We start from the raw sequence: 14,651 nt of genomic DNA, 5'->3' as shown, positions 1-14,651 counted from the left end.
CTATGGTCTGATGAAACCAAACTGGAACTGTTTGGTAGAAACACAACTTGTCGTGTTTGGAGGAAAAAGAATACTGAGTTGCATCCATCAAACACCATACCTACTGTAAAGCATGGTGGTGGAAACATCATACTTTGGGGCTGTTTCTCTGCAAAGGGGCCAGGACGACTGATCCGGGTACATGAAAGAATGAATGGGGCCATGTATCGTGAGATTTTGAGTGCAAACCTCCTTTCATCAGCAAGGGCATTGCAGATGAAACGTGGCTGGGTCTTTCAACATGACAATGATCCAAAGCACACCGCCAGGGCAACGAAGGAGTGGCTTCGTAAGAAGCATTTCAATGTCCTGGAGTGGCCTAGCCAGTCTCCAGATCTCAACCCTATAGAAAACCTTTGGAGGGAGTTGAAAGTCCGTGTTGCCAAGCGAAAAGCCAAAAACATCACTGCTCTAGAGGAGATCTGCATGGAGGAATGGGCCGACATACCAACAACAGTGTGTGGCAACCTTGTGAAGACTTACAGAAAACGTTTGACCTCTGTCATTGCCAACAAAGGATATATCACAAAGTATTGAGATGAAATTTTGTTTCTGACCAAATACTTATTTTCCACCATAATATGCAAATAAAATGAAAAAAAAAAAACAGACAATGTGATTTTCTGGATTTTTTTTTCTCAGTTTGTCTCCCATAGTTGAGGTCTACCTATGATGTAAATTACAGACGCCTCTCATCTTTTTAAGTGGTGGAACTTGCACTATTGCTGACTGACTAAATACTTTTTTGCCCCACTGTATGTGTCAATGTTGAGCGTAACAATATATATACATTTTCCACTAACCTTCTGTCTTATGAAGGATGAGTAGACACCAGAGTAATGAGCATTGAGCATGTTTGTTCTTAAATAGAAGGGATTTTGCAAAAGGGAGCTGAGACATAGCTTGAAATTAGTGAAGTCCAACACAAAATCTGTGAAAGTACCCCACCTACCGTTTCTAATAATGCCTTCTGGTGTGGTCAAAAGGACTTTATTAGCACCACGCAGGATCCCTGCTCTGACAGGCAGGGCCTCCGGCGTGTCACTTCACTCACCCACGCTGCGGTCGGTTCTCCCTTTTCTCATGCTCCGCATGCTCCCAGCAGAGCTTCCAGCCAGGTCTCTAGACATGTCCTTAGAGCATGCACGCTCCCACCCTCTTAAAGGGCCAGTGCGTGCACTTGCTATTTCCTCCCTTGCCAATGGCTGTGGGGCAGTAGGTTTATATTGCTTAGTCCCCCACTGGGGAGGTGCCTGAGCAATCTTCCTGTTCTGCAGTCTAAGTTGCGTAAGGTTGCGTACCAGTCCTTGCTGCACTTCGGTGCAGATTTTGCTGATCCTGCCTGCTGCACTTTGGAGCAGATCCTGCCTGCTGCATTTCGGTGCAGATCCTGCCTGCTGCACTCTGATACGAACTCTGCCTGCCTCACCATCCAGTCTGTCCTTCCGGGTCCAGCTGCCGAAAGTCTGTTGGTCTGTCTTGGATGGTGCCTGAGCAATCTTCCTGTTCTGCAGTCTAAGTTGCATAAGGTTGCGTACCAGTCCTTGCTGCACTTCGGTGCAGATCCTGCCGATCCTGCCTGCTGCACTTCGGAGCAGATCCTGCCTGCTGCACTTCGGAGCAGATCCTGCCTGCTGCACTTCGGAGCAGATCCTGCCTGCTGCACTTTGGTGCAGATCCTGCCTGCTACACTTCAGTGCAGATCCTGCCTGCTGCACTCTGATACGAACTCTGCCTACCTCACCATCCAGTCTGTCCTTCCGGGTCCAGCTGCCAAAAGTTCATTGGTCTGTCCTGGATGGCACCTAGCGTGCATCGGGAGCTAAACCTAACATCACCATCAGAGGTTCTAGTGAACAGTCCGGTGCATGCTTAGTCATGCCCTTCCAGGCTCTCTGCGGTCCGAGGCACAGTGGTTCCGCACCACATCCGCGACAGCCTTTTGTATGGGCCAACTTTCTCCGACAAGGATCATGTTCTATCATTGACCTCCTATGGAAGATGCCCAATTGTAAATGTACTGTAGGTCCATGTGTTCTCTATGTAGGCACTTATGGGACTACATTCAATAGAATATTTAACAACTTGATAGAAGACGACTCACTTGTTGCCTGTGACACAGCTTCTGCACTATTAATAGGATCAGATTTCTTTTATATAAAGAAACCCAGATAAGAAGCAAGAAAAGTGATTTCTTTGATTTTAAGAAAAGTTTAAAAATGCACATTTGGAATAAATCTTATTAGTACAAGTATTTCTATGCCCAAAGAGCGTGGGACGACTCGGGAAACATTCCAGGAATATATTCAGTTCACTGTATGAGTCAAAAAATAAGAGTCAATGAACTATTGGTGATGGTCTCCCGGAGATAAGACCCTGACCCCGAAGTAAAAGGTAGAGAATGGTATTTATATGGGAGAATGTGGGGTTTTAGGTAATTGAAGTGATAGAGATAAATGGATTTTGACAGAATCTTTAGCTGGAGAAAACTTGTTTTTAGATATATTTAAATTAATTTATGCAGCGGAGTAGAGAGAAGAGTTGGATAACTTGTGGTAAGGCCGTATTCACACTATGTTTCTATAGTGTGTTTGGGGGATCCACCTGAATCCACCTAAAATTGAGATTTATTTATAAACCCTCATTGGGGCTAAAGAGTGCAGTGACAGGAAATGAGTTCAAATGCACCGTATGCTGTTTGTGTTTTTTTTTCTGAAAGTGTATGGTCCATCTGTTTAGAAGGGCACACGACATAGCAGACCACATTTTTATGCCCATCTGACAGACAAACACTTTCCAAAAAAAACTAACAAGCTGAGTTTATATTTCCCAATGTTGATTCTTCTGAATCCTGTTGATAAAAGGGATTTATGCGGAACATCTAAGTGCACAACAAAAAACGCAGTGTGAACATAACCTAATACCCAGAGACAATTCATGAACAATGGTAGAAATGTGGGCATAAAAAAGTTCTTTTTGTACTTTAGCACCTTTGTCCACTTTCTGAGACAAGTTTGAGTCTGTGCAAATGATCACAGTCATTAATTGATGAATGGTTAAAGCTAGTGTGTTTCCAAGCTGGTCACCTTGGAGTTTAACCACATCTTGAAGTATACAAGGTTTTGTCACCAAATGCCAAAGTTACTGAAACAGAGATTAACACAAGAAATTTTATGCTTGTGGGGTGAAGTGGGACCCCATGGCCAGTCCACATGCTTTTCAGTTTGGCATTTTTCCACATCTCATGATCACTTCTAAAAAGGGTGGTGATACGTTTTAAACCTTACCATTAATATCCAACATTTGAAACAAGTTTGAAACTGTGCAAAAAATCGCAATCATTCCTTGGTACCAGTTAACTGATAGCTGGTTGCTAAGTTCCTAAATTCCATTTCAAAGCATTGATGCTAATGCTTATACTTATATGGGATTAAAGTCCAGTTCCTTTTCACTTTTTTGAAACTTCCATATTTTTTGATCACTGCTATGAGGGTGGTTATGAAAGTCAAGTGTGCAATATTGATCAAAACACTTTAGTCTGGCATTATGTAAAACATGTAAACCAACTTTCATGTTATTGGTTTTGTGAAACTTGTGAATTGAGAAAGTGAATAGTTTTGGGTCTGAATGTCCAATATGAAGATAACATTTAAAGACGATCTGTACACCTAATTCATTTAGTTATCTGCACACTATTAATAGATCCCTGGTACGTGGTTTGCTTTCCTGCATTCTCACTGTCAACAGTTCATCAATTCTCATTTAGTCTTATCTCCAAAATGCCTACATATGGTTTATATGGAGTCACAGCTCTTGGCCTAATCAGAAATATTAACAACAGGCAATCTTCAGAAATTAACGTTTATGACTCCCGTATAATAGTTTATCTTGGGACATTCCATTATTGACCTGTGTGATAAGCCTTCAATAGTCAGGATGTGGCAATTTATGAGCGCACGACGAGACTTCCTATCATACTATACTATATAGTCATTTTGCAGGATTTTTTCTAAAATAAAAAATGAGTTGCGTTCAACGTTTTGTCCGTAGATCTAAAGTTTATTGTCCTTTTAATACATCTTCAAGCTGCTCGATACAGAACGGAAGTCTCCTATTGCTAATTAAAAAAACATCAATAAAGTAATTTTCCTCAACATTTTTTTGAGAAAAAACGGTAGAAAAATATTTTCCCGTAAAACTGGAATTGCAATAACTTGCAACATAGATGATCCATAATCGGAGGTAAAATAAAGATGTGACAAGATCTATCTTCAGGGATGGTTTAAAAAAAAAAACTATTATTTTTATTCACGTCACGGAGTTCAACTAATAATAAAAAAAAAAAATATTAAAGTAAAAAAAAACTAATGATGTACTACAAATATGATAAATGTTGCATATACTGGCTGATATAAAGCATCGGAGACCCTTAACAGACCCATAGAGAAAGTTGTAATGCCAGTTGTAATCTATTGTTCAGGAGCGAAGATGCAGAAGCTCTTCTACATGTATAATATGTGACTTGTATTAGAATATGGAATAAATATAACATTTGTCAAAATATCCAGAAGTAGTCATGTCTTTGACATCTTGCACCATACAAAGTGCCGATATGTAAACCTGACACCACTTATAATATCCAGTAGCTGAGAAGATAGGACTTTATTGCCAAAGGTCACTCTACAGAAGGAAACTATTAAACAAATCTGATATCTGGCAATGAATCACTTTATGGAGGGCAATAGAAAGGGGGGTGAAGTGAGTGAAATATATGCTGCGGTGCGCCAAGACTATATCCAATAACGCACACACCGTTGTCCAAGATGCATTATCCACATTTGCTATATATTCTTCTAGGTCTGTGACAATATAAGGACAACCTACTGCTACTACTAAGAGGTTAAACCGTGCCGATCAGCACTAGCTCTGATCCAGACAATTGCACCATTATGTCACCATTCCCACAATAAGGGCCATCCACCAATATCTTATATGTAGAGATGTGTAGCAAAGAGCAGGAAGAAGTTTACCTGGGGTTATCGTAATCCAAAAACCCTGATACATATATGTCCTATTGGAAAGCATGGTCAGTACAGAGTGGGTTGTACAGTTGTTACAATGTATTGTAGAAATCTTATTGTAGGGGGAACATTCGGAGCATGTAGCCAGATAACAGCCATGAGTTGTTACTATGTAGAAACCTTATTGTAGGGGGAATATTCAGAGCATGTAGCCAGATAACAGCCATAAGTTGTTACTATGTAGAAACCTTATTGTAGGGGGAATATTCGGAGCATGTAGCCAGATAACAGCCATAAGTTGTTACTATGTAGGAACCTTATTGTAACAGGGAAAATTTGGAGCATGTAGCCAGATAACGACCATGAGTTGTTACATTGTAGAAACCTTATTGTAGGGGGAATATTCGGAGCATGTAACCAGATTACGTCCGTGAGTTGTTACAATGTAGAAACCTTATTGTAGGGGGAATATTCGGAGCATGTAGCCAGATAACGGCCATAAGTTGTTACTATGTAGAAACCTTATTGTAGGGGGAATATTCGGAGCATGTAGCCAGATAACGACCATGAGTTGTTACATTGTAGAAACCTTACTGTAGGGGGAATATTCGGAGCATGTAGCCAGATAACAGCCATAAGTTGTTACTATGTAGGAACCTTATTGTAACAGGGAAAATTTGGAGCATGTAGCCAGATAACGACCATGAGTTGTTACATTGTAGAAACCTTATTGTAGGGGGAATATTCGGAGCATGTAGCCAGATAACGACCATGAGTTGTTACAATGTAGAAACCTTATTGTAGGTAGAATATTCGGAGCATGTAGCCAGATAACGACCATGAGTTGTTACAATGTAGGAACCTTATTGTAGGGGGAATATTCGGAGCATGTAGCCAGATAACAGCCATAAGTTGTTACTATGTAGGAACCTTATTGTAACAGGGAAAATTTGGAGCATGTAGCCAGATAACGACCATGAGTTGTTACATTGTAGAAACCTTATTGTAGGGGGAATATTCGGAGCATGTAGCCAGATAACGACCATGAGTTGTTACAATGTAGAAACCTTATTGTAGGTAGAATATTCGGAGCATGTAGCCAGATAACGACCATGAGTTGTTACAATGTAGGAACCTTATTGTAGGGGGAATATTCGGAGCATGTAGCCAGATAACGGCCATGAGTTGTTACATTGTAGAAACCTTATTGTAGGGGGAATATTTGGAGCATGTAGCCAGATAACGACCATGAGTTGTTACAATGTAGAAACCTTATTGTAGGTAGAATATTCGGAGCATGTAGCCAGATAACGACCATGAGTTGTTACAATGTAGGAACCTTATTGTAGGGGGAATATTCGGAGAATGTAGCCAGATAGCAACCATGAGTTGTTACATTGTAGAAACCTTATTGTAGGGGGAATATTCGGAGCATGTAGCCAGATAGCGACCATGAGTTGTTACATTGTAGAAACCTTATTGTAGGGGGAATATTCGGAGCATGTAGCCAGATAACGGCCATGAGTTGTTACTATGTAGAAACCTTACTGTAGGGGGAATATTCGGAGCATGTAGCCAGATAACGGCCATGAGTTGTTACTATGTAGGAACCTTATTGTAACAGGGAAAATTTGGAGCATGTAGCCAGATAACGACCATGAGTTGTTACATTGTAGAAACCTTATTGTAGGGGGAATATTCGGAGCATGTAGCCAGATAACGGCCATGAGTTGTTACAATGTAGGAACCTTATTGTAGGGGGAATATTCGGAGCATGTAGCCAGATAGCGACCATGAGTTGTTACATTGTAGAAACCTTATTGTAGGGGGAATATTCGGAGCATGTAGTCAGATAACGGCCATGAGTTGTTACTATGTAGAAACCTTACTGTAGGGGGAATATTCGGAGCATGTAGCCAGATAACGGCCATGAGTTGTTACTATGTAGGAACCTTATTGTAACAGGGAAAATTTGGAGCATGTAGCCAGATAACGACCATGAGTTGTTACATTGTAGAAACCTTATTGTAGGGGGAATATTCGGAGCATGTAGCCAGATAACGGCCATGAGTTGTTACAATGTAGGAACCTTATTGTAGGGGGAATATTCGGAGCATGTAGCCAGATAGCGACCATGAGTTGTTACATTGTAGAAACCTTATTGTAGGGGTAATATTCGGAGCATGTAGCCAGATAGCGACCATGAGTTGTTACATTGTAGAAACCTTATTGTAGGGGGAATATTCGGAGCATGTAGTCAGATAACGACCATGAGTTGTTACATTGTAGAAACCTTATTGTAGGGGGAATATTCGGAGCATGTAGCCAGATAACGACCATGAGTTGTTACATTGTAGAAACCTTATTGTAGGGGGAATATTCGGAGCATGTAGCCAGATAACGGCCATGAGTTGTTACAATGTAGGAACCTTATTGTAGGGGGAATATTCGGAGCATGTAGCCAGATAGCGACCATGAGTTGTTACATTGTAGAAACCTTATTGTAGGGGGAATATTCGGAGCATGTAGCCAGATAGCGACCATGAGTTGTTACATTGTAGAAACCTTATTGTAGGGGGAATATTCGGAGCATGTAGCCAGATAGCGACCATGAGTTGTTACATTGTAGAAACCTTATTGTAGGGGGAATATTCGGAGCATGTAGTCAGATAACGACCATGAGTTGTTACTATGTAGAAACCTTACTGTAGGGGGAATATTCGGAGCATGTAGCCAGATAACGGCCATGAGTTGTTACTATGTAGAAACCTTATTGTAGGGGGAATATTCGGAGCATGTAGCCAGATAACGGCCATGAGTTGTTACTATGTAGGAACCTTATTGTAACAGGGAAAATTTGGAGCATGTAGCCAGATAACGACCATGAGTTGTTACATTGTAGAAACCTTATTGTAGGGGGAATATTCGGAGCATGTAGCCAGATAACGGCCATGAGTTGTTACAATGTAGGAACCTTATTGTAGGGGGAATATTCGGAGCATGTAGCCAGATAGCGACCATGAGTTGTTACATTGTAGAAACCTTATTGTAGGGGGAATATTCGGAGCATGTAGCCAGATAACGACCATGAGTTGTTACAATGTAGAAACCTTATTGTAGGGGGAATATTTGGAGCATGTAGCCAGATAACGGCCATGAGTTGTTACAATGTAGAAACCTTATTGTAGGTAGAATATTCGGTGCATGTAGCCAGATAGCGACCATGAGTTGTTACATTGTAGAAACCTTATTGTAGGGGGAATATTCGGAGCACGTAGCCAGATAACGGCCATGAGTTGTTACAATGTAGAAACCTTATTGTAGGGGGAATATTTGGAGCATGTAGCCAGATAACGACCATGAGTTGTTACAATGTAGAAACCTTATTGTAGGGAGAATATTCGGAGCATGTAGCCAGATAGCGACCATGAGTTGTTACATTGTAGAAACCTTATTGTAGGGGGAATATTCGGAGCACGTAGCCAGATAACGGCCATGAGTTGTTACTATGTAGGAACCTTATTGTAGGGGGAATATTCGGAGCACGTAGCCAGATAGCGACCATGAGTTGTTACAATGTAGAAACCTTATTGTAGGGGGAATATTCGGAGCATGTAGCCAGATAGCGACCATGAGTTGTTACAATGTAGGAACCTTATTGTAGGGGGAATATTCGGAGCATGTAGCCAGATAACGGCCATGAGTTGTTACATTGTAGAAACCTTATTGTAGGGGGAATATTTGGAGCATGTAGCCAGATAACGACCATGAGTTGTTACAATGTAGAAACCTTATTGTAGGTAGAATATTCGGAGCATGTAGCCAGATACCGACCATGAGTTGTTACATTGTAGAAACCTTATTGTAGGGGGAATATCCGGAGCATGTAGCCAGATGACGACTATGAGTTGTTACTATGTAGAAACCTTATTGTAGGGGGAATATTCGGAGCACGTAGCCAGATAATGGCCATGAGTTGTTACTATGTAGAAACCTTACTGTAGGGGGAATATTCGGAGCATGTAGCCAGATAACGACCAAGAGTTGTTACTATGTAGAAACCTTATTTTAGGGGGAATATTCGGAGCAGGTAGCCAGATAACGGCCATGAGTTGTTACTATGTAGAAACCTTATTGTAGGGGGAATATTCGGAGCATGTAGCCAGATAACGGCCATGAGTTGTTACAATGTAGAAACCTTATTGGAGGGGGAATATTCGGAGCATGTAGCCAGATAACGGCCATGAGTTGTTACTATGTAGAAACCTTACTGTAGGGGGAATATTCGGAGCATGTAGCCAGATAACGGCCATGAGTTGTTACAATGTAGAAACCTTATTGGAGGGGGAATATCCGGAGCATGTAGCCAGATAACGGCCATGAGTTGTTACATTGTAGAAACCTTATTGGAGGGGGAATATTCGGAGCATGTAGCCAGATAACGGCCATGAGTTGTTACAATGTAGAAACCTTATTGGAGGGGGAATATTCGGAGCATGTAGCCAGATAACGGCCATGAGTTGTTACTATGTAGAAACCTTACTGTAGGGGGAATATTCGGAGCATGTAGCCAGATAACGGCCATGAGTTGTTACTATGTAGGAACCTTATTGTAACAGGGAAAATTTGGAGCATGTAGCCAGATAACGGCCATGAGTTGTTACAATGTAGAAACCTTATTGTAGGGGGAATATTCGGAGCATGTAGCCAGATAACGGCCATGAGTTGTTACTATGTAGGAACCTTATTGTAGGGGGAATATTCGGAGCATGTAGCCAGATAACGGCCATGAGTTGTTACTATGTAGAAACCTTATTGTAGGGGGAATATTCGGAGCATGTAGCCAGATAACGGCCATGAGTTGTTACAATGTAGAAACCTTATTGTAGGGGGAATATTCGGAGCATGTAGCCAGATAACGACTATGAGTTGTTACTATGTAGAAACCTTATTGTAGGGGGAATATTCGGAGCATGTAGCCAGATAACGGCCATGAGTTGTTACAATTTAGGAACCTTATTGTAGGGGGAATATACGGAGCATGTAGCCAGATAACGGCCATGAGTTGTTACTATGTAGAAACCTTATTGTAGGGGGAATATTCGGAGCATGTAGCCAGATAACGACCATGAGTTGTTACAATGTAGAAACCTTATTGTAGGGGGAATATTCGGAGCATGTAGCCAGATAACGGCCATGAGTTGTTACAATTTAGGAACCTTATTGTAGGGGGAATATACGGAGCATGTAACCAGATTACGTCCGTGAGTTGTTACTATGTAGAAACCTTATTGTAGGGGGAATATTCGGAGCATGTAGCCAGATAACGACCATGAGTTGTTACTATGTAGAAACCTTATTGTAGGGGGAATATTCGGAGCATGTAGCCAGATAACGGCCATGAGTTGTTACAATTTAGGAACCTTATTGTAGGGGGAATATACGGAGCATGTAACCAGATTACGTCCGTGAGTTGTTACTATGTAGAAACCTTACTGTAGGGGGAATATTCGGAGCAGGTAGCCAGATAACGGCCATGAGTTGTTACTATGTAGAAACCTTATTGTAGGGGGAATATTCGGAGCATGTAGCCAGATAACGACCATGATTTGTTACAATTTAGGAACCTTATTGTAGGGGGAATATTCGGAGCATGTAGCCAGATAACAGCCATGAGTTGTTACTATGTAGAAACCTTATTGTAGGGGGAATATACGGAACATGTAGCCAGATAACGGCCATGAGTTGTTACTATGTAGAAACCTTATTGTAGGGGGAATATTCGGAGCATGTAGCCAGATAACGGCCATGAGTTGTTACATTGTAGAAACCTTATTGTAGGGGGAATATTCGGAGCATGTAGCCAGATAACGACCATGAGTTGTTACAATGTAGAAACCTTATTGTAGGGGGAATATTCGGAGCATGTAGCCAGATAAAGGCCATGAGTTGTTACAATGTAGAAACCTTATTGTAGGGGGAATATTAGGAGCATGTAGCCAGATAACGACCATGAGTTGTTACAATGTAGAAACCTTATTGTAGGGGGAATATTCGGAGCATGTAGCCAGATAAAGGCCATGAGTTGTTACAATGTAGAAAGCTTATTGTAGGGGGAATATTCGGAGCATGTAGCCAGATAACAGCCATGAGTTGTTACAATGTAGAAACCTTATTGTAGGGGGAATATTCAGAGCATGTAGCCAGATAACGACCAAGAGTTGTTACAATGTAGAAACCTTATTGTAGGGGGAATATTCAGAGCATGTAGCCAGATAACGACCAAGAGTTGTTACTATGTAGAAACCTTATTGTAGGGGGAATATTCGGAGCATGTAGCCAGATAACGGCCATGAGTTGTTACAATTTAGGAACCTTATTGTAGGGGGAATATACGGAGCATGTAACCAGATTACGTCCGTGAGTTGTTACTATGTAGAAACCTTATTGTAGGGGGAATATTCGGAGCATGTAGCCAGATAACGACCATGAGTTGTTACAATTTAGGAACCTTATTGTAGGGGGAATATTCGGAGCATGTAGCCAGATAACAGCCATGAGTTGTTACTATGTAGAAACCTTATTGTAGGGGGAATATACTTAACATGTAGCCAGATAACGGCCATGAGTTGTTACTATGTAGAAACCTTATTGTAGGGGGAATATTCGGAGCATGTAGCCAGATAACGGCCATGAGTTGTTACATTGTAGAAACCTTATTGTAGGGGGAATATTCGGAGCATGTAGCCAGATAACGACCATGAGTTGTTACAATGTAGAAACCTTATTGTAGGGGGAATATTCGGAGCATGTAGCCAGATAAAGGCCATGAGTTGTTACAATGTAGAAAGCTTATTGTAGGGGGAATATTCGGAGCATGTAGCCAGATAACGACCATGAGTTGTTACTATGTAGAAACCTTATTGTAGGGGGAATATTCGGAGCATGTAGCCAGATAAAGGCCATGAGTTGTTACTATGTAGAAACCTTATTGTAGGGGGAATATTCGGAGCATGTAGCCAGATAAAGGCCATGAGTTGTTACTATGTAGAAACCTTATTGTAGGGGGAATATTCGGAGCATGTAGCCAGATAACGACCATGAGTTGTTACTATGTAGAAACCTTATTGTAGGGGGAATATTCGGAGCATGTAGCCAGATAAAGGCCATGAGTTGTTACAATGTAGAAAGCTTATTGTAGGGGGAATATTCAGAGCATGTAGCCAGATAACAGCCATGAGTTGTTACAATGTAGAAACCTTATTGTAGGGGGAATATTCAGAGCATGTAGCCAGATAACGACCAAGAGTTGTTACAATGTAGAAACCTTATTGTAGGGGGAATATTCAGAGCATGTAGCCAGATAACGACCAAGAGTTGTTACTATGTAGAAACCTTATTGTAGGGGGAATATTCGGAACATGTAGCCAGATAACGGCTATGAGTGGCTACATTGTATAAACCTTATTGTAACAAGGAATATCTGGAACACGTAGACAATACGACATGATAATGGTTATCCTATAAATGTCTTAATCTGAGAGACCGCAGTACAAGGATCTGCTCTTCCGGGCAGTCACAGTGACATTACTGAAGCAATTAGCTTGATTATATTTTAATAGTTTCTTCGAAAGCTGATGTTTTTGCTTGTATCCACCCACGGCTTAATGGCTGCAGCACGTAGCGAGATTTACATCTGCTTAATCTAATGAAATATTCTCCGCTGGGTATTCAAATTAAGTAGAACGACATTTGAAAGATAGAAATTTAGTAACTTCAATGTTGAGAATGTTGTTAGGCAAGACTCTACATTGATTTTGAATTAACCAGTTGGATACACTGAGGCGCTGCCATTCTCAGTTATGGCGCAAACACTTAGCAGCACCCATTCTCCCCTCTTTGTAATCTTTGATTTTAGGTCACTGCTTCTCCCCCACATCCAGAAACTGTCCCCCATTTTTAGATTTTTCAGCACTGCCATGGTATGTACTAATGGCATTATTCACTCTGACAAAGAGCTAAAGTCTGTCTTGCACAAGACAAGATGGATTGTCAGTGCAATGAGGGATCAGATTACATTTGCCTATTGAAGTCTTTGAAGAGGGTAGGGAGAGAGGAAGGACCAGAGTGAGAAGCTTAGACTTTCACTGCTGATTTCTAGTAAGTGTTTCATCTCTTCTTAGCGGATTCCCAGCTACCCTGCTCAGTACTGCTGTATAAAGTAATCTGTGGTGATGGCTTTAGTAAATGTTTTTTTTTCTCACTCCAGGATTGGGTTCACAGCTACACTGCGTAGTAGTGCTCTATAATGTACTGTATTCTGCTGGTTGTAATAAGTGTTTTATCTCAGCCCGGAGCTAGATTCACAGCTAGACGGCTCAGGATTTCTGTATAATACTGCTCTTCTGAACATGTGCTATATAGAGACTGTAGAACAGGAATCACTTACTTCTGTGAGTGCTGTTTAAGGGAGACATCATGTCAGCTAGTTTAGGCCCACTATCTCAGAGACAACTGAAAATTATAGATGGGGTCCGCAGAACAGAACATGGTGGAAAATGCAGAATAAAAGCCAGAAATAGTGATATTCTTCATGTGCACATACAGGATGGCTTATTCTTAAAAAGCGCATGATAGAGGACCTAGTAGAAGAAGTAAAGTCTAAAATGAATAATGGTCAAATAGATAATTTAGTAAAAAAAAAAAAAAAAACAGTAATCCTGATAATTAATTTGTGTTTATTATTGGTGCCATTTTACAATACCTGAACTTATATCACGAGACTTGCAATACAGCTGATAGTTGACCCTCTCTTCATGAGTCCTCAGGGGTCTACAGAGGTTCCTCAGAGTTATTTTTTTTATCTTGAATGTGTTGTCGTTGGATACTTGGTGGTCTTCCATTAGTTTCCTTCCTAAGTTTAAGAAAAGAATCAATGAGATTTTTCTGTATCTACTAGATAATCCTGGGTGACCATTTAAGAATGACGGAGAAACCCGCCGTGCCAGCTTATGTGTATGGGGCTGTCTGACCTCCTCCACCATCAGAGGTTGTAAGCTAGGAGGCTTGGGATTGCTGGATTTCGGCATTTCCAATCCTTAGTGCTGAAGGGAGGTGTCTGGTCGTGGTTTCTCCGCTTTCCATTGGAAATGCCTAATTTTTTTGTCTGCGGGTGAATGGGAAATTTAACCGGCGTCCAAATGGCTGGTTATTGTAGGTGTATGGTGAAACCTTGTGGCAAGCTTGTAGTGGACTACCGGGGTTCAGGACGGCCACACATTTGTAGCTTTTAGAGAATATTTCTTCTTTTCTAATAATTTGTATTGTTGATTTTGTACAATATTTCATTTCCAGGCTGGATGTAAAGCCGCGATAGTCTTCTTCCAATACTGCATCATGGCCAACTTCTTTTGGCTCCTGGTGGAAGGTCTCTACCTTCATACCCTCTTGGTCATCTCTTTCTTCTCGGAAAGAAAGTATTTCTGGTGGTACATCTTGATAGGATGGGGTAAGCTGCATAATTTTTATCCTTTTACTGTCCAGGAAGGTTTTAGAATATTGAACATTTTGGACATTATTTAGCCAATAACA

The 14,651-nt window shown here is 41.1% G+C and overlaps 1 protein-coding gene across 2 annotated transcripts in view; it reads left to right on the top strand.

Moving 5' to 3' along the window:
• Positions 1-14,651, top strand: part of VIPR1 (vasoactive intestinal peptide receptor 1) — a 236,336-nt gene that overhangs the window by 189,629 nt on the left and 32,056 nt on the right. For both annotated transcript variants that reach the window (XM_073582198.1, XM_073582197.1), the window contains exon 7: positions 14,415-14,568. In XM_073582198.1, the coding sequence (XP_073438299.1) occupies positions 14,415-14,568 (154 nt within the window). The remainder of the gene's footprint in view (positions 1-14,414; positions 14,569-14,651) is intronic.

The sequence above is a fragment of the Dendrobates tinctorius genome, unplaced genomic scaffold (assembly GCF_039654945.1).
Source record: "Dendrobates tinctorius isolate UK_male_01 unplaced genomic scaffold, ASM3965494v1 ptg000070l, whole genome shotgun sequence".
NCBI lineage: Eukaryota > Metazoa > Chordata > Amphibia > Anura > Dendrobatidae > Dendrobates > Dendrobates tinctorius.
This window is presented reverse-complemented; position numbering and strand designations above follow the sequence as displayed.